General features: G+C 34.0%; 1 protein-coding gene across 1 annotated transcript; it reads left to right on the top strand.

Moving 5' to 3' along the window:
• The first annotated feature begins 874 nt into the window (after positions 1-874).
• LOC131050910 (uncharacterized) lies at positions 875-16,207 on the top strand. Its single transcript, XM_057985226.2, has 3 exons — positions 875-911; positions 14,675-14,966; positions 15,103-16,207. Exons 1-3 carry the CDS (start codon positions 875-877, stop codon positions 16,097-16,099), a joined length of 1,326 nt encoding a protein of 441 aa, XP_057841209.2. The 3' UTR covers positions 16,100-16,207.
• The last annotated feature ends 3,723 nt before the right edge of the window (positions 16,208-19,930 follow it).

Below are 19,930 nucleotides of genomic sequence, written 5' to 3'. Positions count from 1 at the left end.
AGAAATTAGTTTTAGATTTTGTAGAGAATGATATTTTTTTTGTTTCAGATTTTTGAAAGAATTAGTTGAAATCATTTGATGAGAACTAGATTAATTGTTTTTTTTTTGAGTCTTGATAAGAAATTTAGTTTCAGATTTTTTTTAGACTCATGCGTAAAAAGAAATTTTTTTTTTTAGATCAAGGGTTAATATAGATTGTTAAACTTAGTTGAAAATTTGTTTGTAAGAATTAAATTATTGTTTTTTTTCAATCTCTGATTTGGATACTGTTAAATAATATTATTATCCTTCAATTCTTGCTGTGGATTGGATACTGTTAGCCTGCAAATTTAAAATAATATCTTCAATTTCTTGCTGTAGAATTAAATATTCATTTCTATGAACAAAATCTTGTTTTGAATAAATAAAAATTCTCCTGTAGGAATAAACTCATCCCTGTAAATTTAAGATTGATATCATACCAACGAAATACAATCATAAGCCTGCATAAATCCATCTACCTTTCATGGCTGGAAATGATTTACTCTCTGGGATATTTTAATCTCTGTGTGGAAACAAAAAAAAGAATTACCCTTAGTTGCTCATCTGGGTTTCAATCCTTTGCACTATGCTGGGATCAAATTATTCTCCCTGGGTTGTTAATCCCTCTGGGTTAATTATTCCTGAGAATGAACCCCATTACTACTTAACATTTTAATTTATTTTTGAAGTTAAATCTACTCTCTATCTATCTAAATTAACCTGGAAAAGATAAATTAATAATAAGATAAAACGAATGAATGAAACCGTACGTATATATATATATATATATACGAAACGCTTCAAAAAAACCCCATTGCATGTGAGAAACTGTCTGTACCACGCGGCACGTTGCATGGACAACGGCCACAGGCGGAGTAATAGCTCTGCAGGTAGGGGAGCGGTACCGTTATGGTACCCTCCACTAACCTGCGGTCACTGCTATGGCAGTGGCCGCAGGGTAGTGGGGGGAACCGTGGCCCCCCCCCTCCTCCCACTAAGCGCGCTGGGCACGCAATACCACACCTTTGCATTTTTTTTTAAAACTCTTTTTCATGGAATGTGACTGTTAATAGATGGTAATTAAAGTTTAGATGTTAATAATTGGTAAACTTTCAATTTATTTCTTTTTTTATTTATTTTAAGTTTTAACAATAATTAATAACTTGTCAATAATTATTATTAATGTAATTGGTAATAGTTATTAATATTGATATTCATTGATAATAGTTTTAATGATCAAATGAAATTATGACATGGTATTTCATTGGAAAAAAAAAATGGACTTCCCAAACCATTGAGGATCTAATTGATTTTTGGGTGATAAACTTGAGCTTACTTAAATCTTAAGTCTTATGATTAATTCCAAAAGTGTAAACAAATTTCTAGTAACTCTATATTTAATTGTTCTTACAATAAGAGTAAACACTCCTTCATTTTTTTGTGCAATGATATTATTTTACCTTGCTTTTATTTCGCAATTGCTCATAAGTACTCAATTATCATGTCAATTGTAGAATATCGATACCTCTCTCTTTTTTTTTTTTGAAAGTATTTAAAGTTTAAATTGTATACAAGCATGATGCTAGTTTAGAAAACTAAACAAAAGGAGTTGGAAAACCAAAACTAGCAGCGTTCGGTATATACGGTGCCTCTGGGTCACGCTTACGGGTAATGCCGTCGTGTTGAACTACTGCACTTAACGCCTAATAAAGCTGCATTAACGACGTCTGTGGCATCGTCCCTATAAATCGTCGGGGAGTAATAAGGGACATTTGGAAGTTAAATATCCAAGGGGCGGGTAATCCCTCTTGGATCGATTATTTAATAAGATAACTTTTAAATGAATTTTCACATCCGTTGAGATAAACCATAGTAAACCCCTCTTAGGGATGGTCAAGTTAAAAGCTCTCATGAAATTTACTTTCTTTATTTATTTATTTATCTCGAAGGGATATTGGTGATTGCAATTGGGTGACGCTCATGATAAGTATTAGGATCTAGTCATTTTGTTTAGGCCACAAGCAATAGGCCATCTTGAGCCTTCGCTTAAGTGCTACCATCGTGGGTAGCAACCGCAGAGAAACTGTCTGGGACACTGACCCTAGAAAGGGTTGCATACCCACAAATCAGTTTACATCAAACCATAGATTAGAAAATAGAACTACATACTTTACGCCTTGATCCCGTGCCGAAGCGGGTATGTAGGCAGTCTTGGGACGGAGTTGTCCCTCGTACTCAGGCGTTCGTGGGTGGGGTCTAGGCTTGGTTGAGTAAGAATCCTAAATGAAAGATAAGATAATCACACTTAATTCAATGCATACTCGGAAGGAATCCCGTATGGATTCGCTTGACTTCCCGAGGCTTTAAGCCAAATTCCGAGGCGGAATTCAAGCTTGTATTATTTTTTTATTACTCCTAAGGACGGCGACCTCGGTGCATTCTTGTTAGAAGAATGTAGTACTTAGTGAGTGGCTCAGGACCTGGATGGTCCCGATGAGTCTAAGTCTCTGGCCAGAGCATCTCCTATCCCGTTTGGATGGATGCCTACCCCGTATGGGTAGATGCCTATCCCGTATTGGATAGATGGAATTTACGTCCCGTATGGACAATTGCCTAACCCGTATGGTTAGAAGCTCATCCCGAATGGATGAATGCCTAATCCTAAATGGATGGATGCCCAGAGTATGCAGTTGAATAAAACATAATAAAGAAAAAAAATAAATATATACTCAATTTTGTTGGATGAATTATGGTGGGTTATTACACCCTTGAGCAAGGAAAAATTTCATGCATTTGTTGAATTTTCTTCTAATCTTTTGACCTCTTGTTGATCTCCCTATTGTAGACCTACTACATGTGTCACTTTCATTTTCTATTCCTGCATTTTCCTCACTCGACGAAGATAGATCTGACAAATACCTATTTGGGGGTACATGCACTCCGTGAAATGAGAGAGTTAATTGGTAATGAGAGAAATTTTGCAAATGAGGGTAATGTTGATGAAGTCAACCCTAAAGTTGATTTTGGGATTAAAATTGGAATAAGTCCAACTGGGCCTCAAGTGTTGATAACTGTATTAGATTTGCTGCTAATGTCGAGGTTTGAAAAACTGAGGAAGTTTGTTTTCCAAGTAATTTTAAAAAATAAACTATTTCTATAGGGTGTATTGACTAATTATACCTGTCCATCCATGAGACTATGCAGGATCCTCGTCAAAGGGGTTCAGGGTCCTGTACAATGTAATTCAATTATCTTATGTTATCTACAAATTACATATTACACAACATGAACTTTGTAGACAAAAAGAGTATTAAATAATAAAAAGATGTTGTCATCAAAATCATTGTAAATTTTTTAATTCCTTACCTTTACTAAATGGTTGATGATGTCTGTAGACAACGACCTGTTCCCACCAAGGGTGACAATATCACATAGGGACTATACCTGAAATCAACACCATCAATTGAGCATCATAAGCATTACTACATTTGTAAGTTGATAAACAATAAATACATACGTATCATAAGCATCATAAGCATCACATGATGTGTCATTAGATATGTAATTGAGCATCACAATTAGCATCACATATGTGTCATCATAAACATGTAATCCATCACATATGTATCATAAATCACCATCCATCACATAGATAATAGACAATCCACATTCTATAAATAAACACAAAGTTAAAAACATGTCACATGCATCATCATAAACATGTAATCCATCACATAGCTAATAAACAATCCAATTTCCATAAATAAACACAGTTTAAAAAATCTCACATAAATAGTCACCCTCCCTATCTTCATCTCCATATTAAAAGGTGCATCATGAATTAATTATGCAATGACATTAGAATTCAAAACATAATGAATTAATTATGTAAAAAAAATTCTATCAAGAAATCAATATTTAATAGATAATATACTAATCGCATACCTCATACATTTCATTCTTCATCATCATGAACATCAAGGTCATCATCATCATCATCATCATCATCATCATCATCATCATCATCATCATCATCATCACCTTCTTCTTGTTCTTCTTCATCATCATTGAGAAACTGTTGATCGTGATCATCATCCACTTCATCTTCTACTTCTTCGGTGTCTTCTTCTTCCATCAAATTATACTTTATCGGCCTTCCTCTTGGATCATGTCTAACAACAAATGACCAACCTGGTTTATGTGGAACCTCTGAGTAAAATACTTGCTCACATTGGCTCGGAAGAACATAGGGCTCATCCGCAACTGGTTCAAATGACCTCGTATTTAGCATTATAAAACCATTATCATGTTCAATCACAGTTCTATCAAGATCATTTTTATTCAATCGTAGCCTGTACCATTTGACGACGAACAAAACTAATTTGAAGGAATTAAAGTCACATTCAAGTATATTATCCAAAATGCCATAGTATCGATTTTGAGACCGTTGAGGATGTATGTCATTTCTTGATGAAATATTTGTCACCTCAAAGACTGCAGTGATGCCAGAATCACAAGTTTTCTTTGTGTTATCCAACTTTTTTATGCGAAATTTATGACCATTGCAGCACATAGCGTTGCGGTGTTTGACCTGTGATATGTCAAACATGTAAAATTTATTGCATTGTGAGTTGATAAACATATGGGTGATTAATAAATTTATACATACCTGTTTATTTCTTAAACCATATGTTAAATCAATTTCCCTTTGCATAACATTGGAATCTCTATTACGATGAGCTTCTTTAACCAATGAAGCCACACCTTCCCATGTTAACGTGCATCCAGAATGTTGACAATGTTTAATCCATACCATCTTCCAATCAATATTGTTTTCAATATACAAATGTAGTGCATCCCACTCTGGACCAATTGTACAAAAAATAAATAGACGTCTTACAATCGATTTATTTTAAAGATTAAGAATTAATTAACTACAGTAACATCTTATAATTACCTCTCACTTTCCTCAATCTACCTTTCCCCATCAAGTACTCCTCTTCGAATTTGTTAATGGGGATGGGATCCCAAATGCGATCCACATGGATCTTTGCTGCAAACTTAGGAAGATATTCAGAAATGTACACCATAGTCCGGTATACCATATATCCCTCCACCATAGAACCCTCAGGATGTGCTCTTTGTCGAACCAAAGCCTTCAAAAATTTCAAGTGCCTCTGAACCATCCACATTGACCTAGTGTGTACAGGTCCACACAATTCAATCTCCTCAACTTGGTGTATGAGGTAGTGTTCTTGTGCATTGAAAAAAGCTGGAGGTAGACTTTTTTGCATTTCACACATTAAATGAAGAATTTTTCTCTTCCAATATTTTATATCATCTTTATGGATTTCTTTATATGACAACCACCTACAAGATATTCAAGACACAAAAAAATATATTACATAACAAGTAAAACAAATAGAAAATATAATATCTATACAACGAACTGAAGAAACATTACTACTTACCTCATGTATTTTCCAAGATCATATATGACTCACTTGACATTATTGTCGAAGTCGTCTGGGAGAGATAGAGGTAGAACGTACTGTAACAATTATAAAATTATCTTTTCATTTTTTTGTAACATAATACAATGAAAAGTACACGTACGCATAGTAATTAAATACATACTAAAAACACAATAACATGAATTACCTTAATGAAGGTATGCTAATCATGCGTTTTCATCCCTGGCCCAAATTCACTTTTCTTTGATATGAGATTGTTTATGTTCGCAGCAAATCCTGTGGGAAATCAATTTTTTCGTATGACTTCTTTTATAGCATTGCTTTGCTGGTCCGTTAATAACCAAGGAAGCTCACTTATATTAATCTGGTCTCCATGGCTATTTGATTGAATGACATTTATCATTGCATGATTGGAATCCTAAATGTCACTACATATTTTGACAATTTTTTCTTTGTCACGCCTTCCATCCAATATTTTCCATACTGTCTCTGTTATATTCTTTCCAATATGCATACTATCAAACAAATGAACAATTTGTAACTGCTCGTAGTAGGGAAACCTACTAAATTGTCAGGGATAACTTTTTAGTCCCTTAGGAAGGTGGTCATTAATGCCTTCACGACCTTCACGATCATCAATCATATCATCAGTAAACAAAACAAAATAGAAAAGATGTTTTATGACAAACCAGTAGATGGAATGACATTACCTTGACGATTAGTTCTATTATATTCCAACTTCCATAGGTGAGGTGTCATTTTTCGTGGCTTTGATGTATTCTCTTCTTTCCCATTGAAAAGATGTTTTTTAGTATTTCGTTACTTTGATTTTTGTGGAGAAAGTGCCTATAGTCATCAAACACCTACTTTCCTAAACTTTTTGAATGACGAGATTTCATCTTTGGACCACAAACAGGACATGCAAATTATCCTTTTGTTTGAAGACCTACAAGATAATGTATAATTGGATTAAATATGATAATTTTTTGAATTATAATGTTCATGCACAACTTAAACACTATAACATACCACAAAAATGTGTTAGCCCTAGGGCATGATGTATTGTCCATAGAAGCATCACATTGAATTGAAATTGTCTTTGTCCTATTGGTCTAGAGATGTCATACACAGTGACACCATTTCATAACTCTAGCAACTTGTCGATAAGAGCCTCGATATATACATTCATATCTTTAACTTGGTACTTACCTAATCGAATGAACAAAAACATTACATAATTATTATGACCATTTTACTGCAATATTTATAATTAAATTTATACGACTATATTTAAATGATAAAATACCTGGAACAATCATTGCCAACATTATGTGTTCCTTGTTTATTGACATCCACGAAGGAATGTTATTGTTGATAACAAAAACAGGCCACTTTGAGTAAACAAATCTCTTTTCTTCAAATGGATTGACACTGTCCATTGCCAATGAAAGCTTGAGATTACGAGGTTTTTCTTTAAAGTGTGGCCACTTTCCCTCTATGTCCATAAATGCTGAACCATCTGTAGGCATTCGAATAATGTCATTTCGACTTCTATTGCATGTATGGTAATCTATAAATTGTGCCAAGCTAGTGCACTTGAATAATCGTTGCATATGTGGAATAATGGGAATATAGCAAAGAACCTTGCGAGGAACCCTTTTTGTTATTTGATCTGTTTGATATCTACTGATATGACATTCAGGGCATTCAGTTCAAAATTCATGTTGTTTGTGATATGTAATATGATCATTGGGACAAGCATCTATTGCTTGATACTCCATTCCAATATCTTTCATAACAATATATAATTCTCGATATGAGAGAGGTAGAATATTTGATGGTGGTAACAAAAACTCACCTATCAATGTACAACAAAAAAATATAATTTGTTAATATAAAGAATATTAATGGTACAACATGATTTGCAGTTTATTATGACATATATGACATTGTTATGTTGGATAAACCATCCATAACCTTCAAGTTCACCAACAACAATATAGTGGAGAGAAGAGTTGTCTGCGAGCCTTCGTAAAGGGCCTCAGATGCCTTCTCAAGTAGAGGGACATCATGAACAACATCAAGGTCATCTTCATCATCATGATCAGTTGCGCGAGTACTAAATGTGTCATGGATCAATGTATTTGTACCATCATATTCAATTGTTATTTCTGGCTCATGATCGTCATCTTCCATGGGATCATTATCTTCAGCTTAGATATTCACGCCTGAATGTTCGTCCACTTCGAAAACCATATTCTCCGGGTTGTGTTGATCCATACCATGTGCTCTGGGGTGCTCAACCTATATAAAATTGATAAACATAAATAAACCATGATCATGATCTTATCATCACGTGATTTGTTTTGTATATAAATTGTTAAAACGATATAATGAAAAACTTACCAATGGATGATAATCATGTCCACCTTCAATGTGACCATGCAGCCTACAATGTTTCTTTGTTGTTTTGATTAGAAGTCTTTTAGTCTTTAACCCCTTACAAATTTTGCACGAACAATAACATTTTCCATCACCTTTTCTTTTCAAGTTAGACCACAATCTAGCAATTGTCTCCTTATTTTGTTGTTCGTTGATATTGTCTGACATGGTCTTTCTTCACAGGCAAGAAAATTGGGCTATAGAACTAGTTATATAGAAGTTGAAATGTTAGTTATGAAATCATGTTTCAGTATAATATACCAAATTAAATTACTTGAAAATAAAAATTATCATCATTGAACCAAAACCATTTAACTCTTTTTTTTCATCTCAAAACATATCTAATGGCTTTGTGGTATGCAATCCTTGTATAATATATTAAGTTTACTATTTTCTAATTTGGGTAATCCATGAGTGTCTAATGTGAATTCAGTATCCTAAACATTGGAGAGACCTTATCTGACTTGCCTAATCAATTTGGTTGCTATCCTAATATGAAATACTGAGTTCTACCCTTGCCTCTGCATCAAACTTCTCACATCATGTTTCTTCCACAAAACACACTAATATGAATTGAGCCAACACCATGAGGTTAGGGTCAAGTATCATGGCAACTAATCATAATACGTGAAGACGGGGTTCACACATAAGTGTTGGCTCTCAACAATGCCACACTTCCAAAATTTTCAGTCTCGAGACTTGTCCTATTGGGTGAGCACTCATTGATGGCCACAAGGCCAAATCAATGTATGTAGGCTTCGAACTCCTAACTCTAGGCTAGGAGGACCCTATAGAAGGCTGTGAACATTCACTTGGTATTACAATAGAAACAACCTTCCTCTAGAAATTTGTTTGCAACACACACATCAATATTGGTAATAATTGTTATGATGGATGGTCTATTAGGACGGTAAATAAAATGCTTATTCTTTTTCCACCCTTTGAAACTACAACAAGGTATTTGATTGGCAGGGTCCCCACACATCACTTCAACAACAAACATTAGGCAATTCAACCTTTTGCCTTCTCAATGCATTTTTTTTTGTCTTTCACTGGTTTTCTCAGTCCGATACATAGGGATATCAGACCTTTCATGGCATCATCACACGCGCCTTCCAATATGTAGTCCTTTCATTTTTTTGGTGCCCACACACTATGTTGTTGTTAAGTATTGAATTAGTCTTAAGACATCTCATGACTCCATTACATGTCCACACTTGGGTTTACAAACACAACTCTGTCAAAACAAAAACAATATCAGTAGTAAAACTATGACTATGACAATCAATACCCTTAGGACAGTCATATAAATTTAATCTATTTCATTTGGTTTTGATTGACAAACCCTTCCGAAAGTTGCATAGGGTCCCCTCACCCCTCTCTCTATCATCAACCACTTCAAAATACCAATCGCTTGGTCTTCCCACCAAATTATTCCCTGATATGATACATAGCATGAAAAAAGGTCTATCATCAAGCATGATATGATACATAGCATGAAAAAATGCACATAAAACCCCAATTTCATTAAGAAAAACTCTTGGATGGCATGCCAAAGGCCTATTTATTCCCATCCAAGTGTGTTACAACCTCAAACCACCATACACTAGCTTTCCAACCATATTTTAAAGAAGTTTCTACAAGAAATGCAAAAGTTGTCATGGCAATATGACAACTTTTTTCCCAATGGACCTCAAATTTTCACAACTAGGTCCCTATTTGTTGTTAGAATGCGATGTATGACTAAGTATTAGAGGATCTTACTAACTTGGGTATCATGCTTTTATGTGTCTCTGACATGACTCCTAGTAACTATATAAGGATCTTACTAGTCATAGATCTATGCCGTGTCTTTTTGATATGGTTCCTAGTGAGAATATATGAATCTTAGTAGTTCTAAATGTCATAACTTTGTGTTTTGCATGCTCCATGTGAGTTACCAATGTTACTTAGATTACTCACTTTGTACTTCCCTTTTATCTCAATATTGTAGATTGACAATATCATAAGTCTTGGGAGCTACCATCTTTCCAAACTTGTAGACATTTTGACTCTTCAATATCTTGGTGAAAGAATATTTGGTTTCTCCATATTTTTCAAAGAGTAAATGAGCATACTTTCATACTCTTGCTAAGAGGGGGCTAAATATTGCATCATAAGTTGTATCTCTTTAAAAATATACACTAAGTTTGGACTCAATTTAAGTGGCTGTGCCTTATTTATGCCTAATTGTACTTAGGTTTGACAATGTTTCCATAAATTTGGTTCATTCCGTTATTCATGATGTTCCTCATGGCTCATTTTTATAGGACTAGGGTCTTGGGAATCCTTATTCATGGAAATTGGACCTAAAATTTGAAAGATGAATTTTGTATTTGCAAATAGTAGGAATTTCCTCTCCAAATTTGGACTTTTGTAAAAGTTCAATTTGAAAAGGTGCAGGGACCATCCATATAAGGTCCATCTTGAAAATTAAATGATAATACCATCCATGCATATTAAATGATATAGTCAAGTAATAAAGAAGGAAAACCATTTCCTGAAGTTGTCAAATGATTTTAAAGATGCACAACAGTCCACTAAATGAAACTCACTAAAAAAGAAAACAATGTATCCTACAAGATAGTGGGTAAAATGCAAGGAATGAAGTTAAATAGACAAAGAAAAACCATGAATATTACCAAGTCAAAAGGAGTAGCTATGACCTCTTAGGTGTTTTTTCACTTGCATAAATTAGACTTCTTAAGGATAGAAACACATGTAGATAGTAGTATGAAGTCTTTTTGACGATTTTTGAAGTAGTTGAAGGAATGGCTTATTTTAGTTATATCTAACCCAAGACAATTTCAACTCAAAGTAAGGAATAAAACCATATGTCCTATAAGTTTGGGAAGCTAATTGAGTAGCTGGATAAGGTAGAGCATGACTATAGGGTACTCTTGAGACTCTTTTAACTTGATTAGAACATGTACCAAGTATCTAGGAGCTTACAAAGTCAATTCAACCACATTTCAAGTGAAAATGCAACAAAAGGAGTAAAAGCTTTGAATACACCTCAAAAACCACTCCAATGGCCAAGTAGGTGGAAATAGTCTTTTCCAACATTTTTTTTCTTCATAGATGCAACCCTATATTCTCTTTATTATTTGAGATGAGAAATACATTGTTGGTGGTTCCGTTATTACCCAGTCCAGTATAGATCTGATCTTGATACTGTCATAAAGGAGTGACTATCCTAAGTGCTTGATACTGTCACAAAAACCGAGTGTTGCAGCAGTGAATCTTCCTTTGACCTTTGGGTGGTTGGGAGGGTAAAGACCCATGGTGGTATATGTTTAGTGGTTCTTGTAAGAGTATCCGAAAGTACATTGGTTTTTGGATATCTAGTACATTTTGTGAGTTGAGTACGAGGGGGGATTAGAAGACCCAGTTGAAGGAGGATTTGTGTGAATAAGGGTTGAGGGTGTTTATGGTGATTGAATGTTGGAGAGTTGGATTGTGACTTAGACATGTTTATTTGTCCTATTTGAGTGTGATTCAATGGTTGGGTGAGGGTTGGTGAGTATGGGTGTGTTTTGGGGTATTGAATCCTTTTGAGTAACTTGTGGCCTTGTGAGGGATCTTGTGAGTAAGTGAAGGGTTGACACCTAATTGAATAAGTGAGTTGGGAGAAATATCTCCCTTGTTGGTTGAGTTTATTGGATTCTCTGCATCTACATGCCTTTTCACTATCAATCCATTCAAACTTCCACCCAAAGATTCAATCTTGTCAAAGTTCAAAATAAATTTCCTTGTTGTCCTTACTATCTTGCATCAACTTTCATATCACTAGGTAGTCTTTTGCTTAGAACTATCATCTTTCATGGTAGGATACCATCTCAGTCCCTTGAGTTAAGTTAGCTTACCTTTAGAATTTATCATTTTCTAATCAAGTTGTTCAAGGGGAAAATGTCACTAATCAAGTTGAAATGTCAATTTCTCAATCTGCCTAAGCTAAAAGGTTAAAATAAATTGCAAAAGATAGAACAAGGCTACAAGAAAATGAATCATCAGTATTACCTAAATCCACATTATCAACAAAATCTAGAAATAACCTTCTATGTAAATAATTTATCATGCCAAAATTGTCAATTCTAACATGAAAATGAGACCAAGGAAAGCTCTAGAACAACTACTACTATCCATTCACATGTTCCTTATTAACCTCAATGACCACGAAAGATGCACAAATTGATTATAACAAAGAAGATGTTTCATAAATGTAAATATTAATTTAGGACTAAGGAAAATGAAAGGAATAAAAGAATACCAAGCAATCAAAAAAGACTACCAATACCGTTGCAAACTATGAACTTCATTTCCATTAATTCTTCAAAATATGCTAGCAAAGCACAAGTATTCACTCTACAACCTATTGCTAAATGTCTTTTGAAAGAAAACACACTAATGAGTGTTACTAAACTTGGACCTTAAATAATCAATTATTAGACCCTCAAAATGAATTTTGAAATTACATTTATAGGGAAACTTTTTCCTCAAAATTAGAGATTAAATTCCACCCAAAACCTTATCAAACTAAGAGGTATAATCAACACACAAGATACTAGCCTATAACTGAATTAAAAACTATAAGTTGACTCATGAAAATGAAATATAAGTCAGAAGGAACATAGAATATGGAGTCAAAGAAGCATGGAGAACAAGAAAAAGAGGATCTATCTAGGCCCCCACCCCCAAGATGACTCCTCCAAAATTTTAAACTTAGGTGCACAAGCAACAAGATGAAGAACAATGGCCAAAGTAGGTTGTAACTACCATGAACCCATCCATCCAAAGTGATGAGAATCTAGATGTTCCTAAGTGGCTACAATTCAACTTTGAAAGGATAAAGAAGAGAGTATTGAAGAAAGTAAGTTTGCAAAACATGATCGTTGAGGTTGAGGCCGCAAGGAAGCCAAAGAGGGCAATGAATTTGTATGCCACCTAAAACTATGCAAAAGGAGAGATAGTTGCCAATACCCTAAAATAAAGAAGATTTAGTAAAAACTGCCAATACCCTAAACTAGGGTAACTTGAGACAGTAAGAAAATGGTTCGGGGGTCATATAGACTAACTTTATACTGTATGTTAATTACAAAGTGATAAGTTGTGTTGTTGGAGATTTTCAGTCCACCCCTTCTAGGTTAGGATTGTGCTGAACCAAACACAATTGTATCTTCCTAGGGCTTCCGGGTCAGGTGTGTTAGGCTGGCTGGCAAGAGAAAGAAAGGCTTGCCCGAACAACACTAAATGAAGGTTGCAAATCACTTGAATGATATTCATTCCCATTGTTTTCTTGTGCGTTGGTTTGATCTCCATCAATTCAGCAGCCAGAGGCAGACACCGCCCTATATATTAGCTCGTACAATAGTGATCAATCAACACGTATACGGGAGGAAGGGATTGCTGCGACAAAATTGAACGCTCACTCCTCAATCACAGTTCTATGGTTTTATGAGGAGTGGATTCCTACAGGGTATTGCGCATTTAGGGAACCACACCATTGACTAGGAGCCATCTGACCTGAGATTGGATAATCAATATGAATACGAGATTGACCAATTTGCATTAAAAACTAGGGCAATTAACCACCACATGTCTCATTTCCTAACATCTTTTACATAAAAAAGGAATCTCTCATACTCCAAGAGTTGCTTCCACAATCGGTCAATATCCCACAAGAATGTAGGCATAGCTAGCATGTATAAAAGCAAGCAAAAGTTGTAGAATCTCTTGAATGGTATATTTTTTGCAACATGAAATTAAGGTGAAGAATCTACCTCCTGCGCGGGATTGCAAGCAATACACAAATGCCTTCGACGCGGGTTTGATCTTGTTGGGGGTTGAAGTCGCCACGGACACCTATGTGGGATTGCAATGCAGAAATGAATTGCCATCGGAATTACGACGAATTCTAGCATTTTAAAAAAAAAAAATCAAATTTGGTCACAATATACCTTCTCTGTCGGAAACCTCAGTCGGAAATCTAGTCCAAATGTATTAGTGGCCAGTTGCAAATATTTAATTCAGTTGCAAATATTTAATTTTGTATGCCTTGAGATTGTATTATGAGTCCTCCCTAAATCAAGGAGTATGTTGGTAACTAATGAGAATCGGCCAGTTTGCATGTGTTTTTTAAAATTTGTTAAACAGCTTTCGTTAGCATGTTTTCCCTTTTTTCTTCATCTATCTTTCCCATGAAAAGAAATGATACCTTTTTCAATGACGTTTATTTGACTACTTCGATCTACATGAAAGCCTTCACTCAACAATTTCTCTTTGCATGGCTTCCTTGAGTCATATGATTCTTATTTTAACAACATGCAGTAGTTTGTACTAACATGCAACTACCCTACACATTTAACTAGGTGATTACTCAGAGATGCATATTTTTTCAACCTTGCAGCTTTTTGAAAAGCATGTAACAGCCTCATTTTTTATCTGTGATTCTATTCCTCCATTCAATTCTTTTTTCTCACTGCAATTGCTTCTTACTCACACAACCTGTTGCCCACAATCTTCTTGCTCTTCAGCAACCTGCTCTGATCTCTTTCAGATCTCAAGCTTCTGCAATCTTCAATTCTTCTCAATCTTCTACTTTGATATCATTTTGTAGATTTAAAATTACAATAAAAAAACATAAATTGAATTTTTAACATAATATTATCTTTTATTTATTCAAATTTTATTTTTAACAGTTGAAATTTGTTTGTTGCACAGAAAACACCGTCATCTGTTGCAGATGTTCTTCAAGAACGGGCTAACCATGCTTAACAAAATGGGAGAAATCCATGTTACACACAAAGAAAAAGATCCTTATGACAAGTGGAAGCTAGTGGAGCAAGCAGAAAATTGTGGTTTGATTCTAAAAGAATCGGTGAACTTTGACAAGGCAGATTATCCTGGCTACACTAATAGAAGAGGAGCTGGACCCAACATTGGTGAGACTTTCTTCTTGGGAGAGTGTCGGACTTACATGTTCGTCCTAAGGTAAAATTATTCCCATGTCAAGCTCGGTATTTTTTCTTTTGGTTTGCATGCAATTGCTACTGTGTGTTTTCCCTCTTATACTGAATCTCTCCTTTGGCATCCCCAGCTTTAATGACCAAATGCATTCTGCTTACAGGGAATTCATGACCTCGCCTACTATGTTGCCCAAAATTTCTTCACAAAGTCATCCAAAGAGCCTTCAAGCAGCTATTTTGGAGCTTGAAACTGAACGGCAAAACAGAAAGGCAGCTGAAACCGAGAAAGCAAATTTGGAGTTTTCATTTAATGAGTTGAGGACAGTTGCAGATAAAGCATTAAAGGAAAGAGATAAATTTAGAAGGCAAAAAGATGAAGCATTGCGAGGAAAGGCAAATATTACCAAACAATTAGCTGAAGCTTTAAGATTGAAAGAAGATGCTACTAAGCAAAAAGATGTGACTATTTTGGAGCTTGAATTTGAGAGGAAACCCAGAGAGGATGCTGAATCTGATGGCTCTCTTTACTACTACAAAGCGTTAGAATATGAGTTGGAGTTGGAACGCGATAAAATGAATCAACTAGGGAGACAAAGAGATGATGCTTTTTATCAAAAAGAAGCAGCCTGCAGGGAAAAAGAAAAGCTTGCCAGACAGCTAGATGAGGCCATGAGATTAAAAGAGGAAGCAACTAATGAAAAAGAAAGGATTTTGAGGGAACACAATTACCTTACCAACCAAGAAGCAAAAGTGAACAGACAATTACTAGCTGAAGCTTTGAGATTGAATGAAGATGCAGTTAAGAAAAGAGATGAGTGTGTTTTGGAGCTTGAATTTGAAAGAAAAGCCAGAAAGGATGCTGAATCTGCAAAAGCAAATATTGAGGCTTCTTTTAACTACTTCAAAGCGTCAGTATATGACTGGGAACTCAAGAAAATGAATCAATTGGAGAAACAAAGAGATGATGCTCTTTATCAAAAAGAAGTAGCCTACAGGAAGAAAGAGAAGAATTACAAGCAGCTAAATGAGCCCTCTCTATTAAAAGAGGAAGCAACTAATGAAAAAGAAAGGATTTTGAGCGAACCCAGTGATCTTGCCAACCAAAAGGAAGAAATTACTTGTTGGAATATTTTTGCATATTGTTGCTTTCGTCGTTAAACTTATTTCTTTAATGTAAATATAGTCCTGAGAAATAAGCCTAAAAGAATTAGTAGTTCTCGTAGTGAAGACTATACATAGTAAGTTGATTATTTCATGTTATTTTTCCATTGACACAATATTAGTTTAAGATGACTGTCAGATTTCTAAGTTTTGGCTCAACTGTAGTGACCTTAGCGTTATGCTTTCAAAATTTGGTAACTTTATCTTTGATTCCTTTCAAATCAATTCTTCACAGTATTATAAAGGTTCTACCATGTATTTCATTTCTCTGTTGCTTTTCTTAATTTTTTTTGCACCCGTTGACAAGGCAAGCTTCTAGTCAAATTGCATTCAGAGCAATAAGGTCGAAAAGCATAGGCAACTTTTTTTTTATTGGAAATTTTTCATGGTGGCTATGCAAATGCTTATCAAGGGGACTGAAAAACAGTTAAATGCTAAGATTGTTTCTAAGATCAAGAAGACCTAGATATATATCGTTGAACTCTAATTTACTTGTGATTACTATTACTCAAATTTGTACTGAATATTTTTCAAATAAAAAACAAAATCCAATGAAAAGGGGCAATATAACTTCATAGAAAAGAAAGTGAAGCATATATAAATTTAATAATTTAATACTTACTGGTACAACTTTGAATGCTGGTTGAACCATGAGTAAGGTTTCATTTTCAGGCCTTCGAGGTAACTTCCTCATCTTGTTTACATATATCTGGAGTTAAAGTATCTCATATGTAATAAAAAAACCAATTCAATTTTCTTGTTTCTATATTATTGGTTCAACCATACCATAAACTTCTCCATTCAATTGTCAAATTGTCAATAGAAAGTAAAGTAATATCTAGAGAAATCTGGTGGAGGTTCTTAAATCTGAAATAGTTTGGGTTTATTTGTGTATGACTCTTTTTTCAAATTCAAAGATGAATAATAAAGTAGAGTGGAAATTTTTCATGATTGATTTGGGTGTTGTCAGAGCTTTATTACAAGAATATAAGAATATAAAGATTATCTTATTAGGATTAATGCTTTGAAAAAGGATCTTAATTGGTATTTTAATAGAATAGTGGAAGAGGTCTAGTTTATAAAAGAAAGTTTTTCAAGATTGCATTTTCAACATTGCAATAAAAAAAATACTATTGTGGAGTATCTAACTAAATGGGTGTATCACAATATTCTTTGATGATAAAATTCAGACAATTAGCTTCATCATGGTTTGATTGAATGCTTTAGATATATTCACACTTTATTGCTTACTTTAGAAAAGATTCAAATGAAAGGACTCTTCAATTATATAGATACCCATTTTGTGATGTTTACCACTAGATGGAGTAATGGGCATTAATTTATCAAGATTATGATAATCCTTGGGATGATGTAGATAGTGTGAGTTTTAATAGTTAAAGGCCTTCCTTATATGATTAAAGTGAAGCTTATCTTTTAGGAAGATTTGGTTGGTTAAAGTAGTGATAGTGCATGTTGACATGCTTAGATAGTCTCATCTTTATATCCATCGTTTGGTGTTCAATCTTGAAATGTGGACTTTGTAATAGGGATTTTGGTTTAGTTTTATAGTGGGTTGTGTGGGGGTTCTACTTTTGGTTGTGGTGAGTAAGAATTATGTGGTGAAAGGGAAAGAAACTTGAAGATTTGAAAAGGGGTTTCTTATTAGTTTTACAAGGTTTTCAATTGTGAGATGGAGCTTGGTAGTGGAAAATAGATATTACCTAATTAGTTTACATTTATTTATTTTCTAGTAGATCTATTTTCACTATCTTAAGTTCACTTAATAGTTTTGGTGTCTCACCTCATAGGCACATGACATGTTCTCTCATACTCGCCCCAAATATTCTACATGTGTCACACTTCTTCAAGGATTAGTCACAATTTCATTTCTACCCCCTTCCTCCTTGTTCTACATATATAAGGAGTGCATCGTATATTCTCATACATTTTGTGATAGTTTTTTAGATTTCCATTGTACATATTCATCTTGTGGAAGCCAGTGGATTTTTTATTTAGATATTGGTTACTCAACATGATAACAAGATTATGAACCATAATTCCCTTGTCAATTTTAGATGAATGTCATAGTTAATCTTATTATAACTGTGTCATGGAACCAAATGAACATTGTCATTACATCTAGAAATCCCAAATTAACCAAAAATGCATGATAAATCATCAAATTTCATCATCATAAAAGTTTTTTCATTGGGTTGTACCTTATGGTTGTATAGATTTTTGTCTTCAAGGCAATTTTTGTTGCAAAAACATGCTTTTATAGATCTAAATTTATTTTCTAGGTTGATTTTTAGGCATTTGAATTTTGCAGGGGTTTGGCTTCTCAATTGAAGATGAACATTTCAATTTTTTGTTTTGTTTTGCAAGATGTTACACATAAGAAACAATCATGAGGGTACTTTTTCTATTGTAGGCATTTTTTTGGCAAGCACAAGGATTTTACAGTATTCATCAATAGCCTTTGCTAATGAACTTCAATTGTTTTAGTTGTTTTTTTGCTCATTACAAAAATTTGAGGGTGTCCACATGAACTAACCACACCAAATGAGTAATGATATATATTAACATGTTATGTTAACCATTAGTGGTTACATTTGATATTAGCATTTTGTACTAACCATTAGATCTATTTTAAACTTTAAAAGGGGATTATTTTTTGTTATAAATTTTAAATAGGGCAATTTCTTTGAATTTAAATAGTAGAAAAGTTAGTTGTGTTGACCACACCATGGTGAAACTCATTTATCAAAATTTATCTCTTTTAAACCATTTTTTTTACAAGTCTTTTTGACTATAGTGTTAACATAGACAACTGTAGGAGGTCCAAAAATGATATCCTCTCTTGAAAGGTGATATTTCTCGCCCCAAGATTAAAAACCGCCGTCTTAGCCATGTGGGATAGATTAGTGTGAATGTTTTCACGGTGGTCACAGGTATTTTAACACTTCAAGACTGGATAGAGTCTCACAATTAAATGATTTAAATGTTTTTGGTCTTTTCTAGAATAAACCTACATGAATCAATCATAAAATAAAACTAGTCTAAACTAATAACATTCATTCTAACCAACTATTCTACTAATGGTTATTAAATAAATAGAAAAAGGTAAGGTGGTGCAAGAGAAATGAAATAAGAAAGCAAACAACTATTTAAAGGACACTGATAATCACAAAATGATTTGCTACATATTATGATTAGATTAGATCAAACTAAACCATACAAACATAAATTTGAATATCACAATTCATGTAAGTATGATGCAATCACCAAAAGAATTAAACAAAGTAACAAATATTCAAAATTCATCAAATCACATAGCCATTACCCATGCACATATGTGAGACAAATTCATTTTTTTTAAGCACTAGGAATGCAATCAAACTAATTTATCTTCACAACTAAATCACAATGGAACACGCAATACTATCCAAATAATGTGTTTAAACACTCACTATAAATAGCAAATGATTGAATCTAAACTTTATTTTATTCAAATCCAAAAAGTTTGGTAGAAATATCACACCAAAAATATAAAAAATAATTTTCTAAAGATTCTGCATAAAACATGCAACCCTTTTTATGACAAAATGAAGAGTTTATATAGAACTTACAATGATCAATCCACAAAACCAAAACTAGTGTAAATCTAGGCAATTGACGATCGAAATCTATTCAAAACTTAGGCAAACTACTTAAAAAATCATCTAAAAATGAAGCAAACTACAACTAATCCTTGTGAAAGAGGTAGAAGACTAGTTTAGAGTTCCTAATCTATAGAAAACATGCCCTACTAATGTGTTTTAATTGGTG

This window comes from Cryptomeria japonica, chromosome 10 (assembly GCF_030272615.1).
Source record: "Cryptomeria japonica chromosome 10, Sugi_1.0, whole genome shotgun sequence".
Lineage (NCBI taxonomy): Eukaryota > Viridiplantae > Streptophyta > Pinopsida > Cupressales > Cupressaceae > Cryptomeria > Cryptomeria japonica.
The sequence above is the reverse complement of the archived record's forward strand: the minus strand, read 5'-3'. Positions and strand labels throughout refer to the sequence as shown.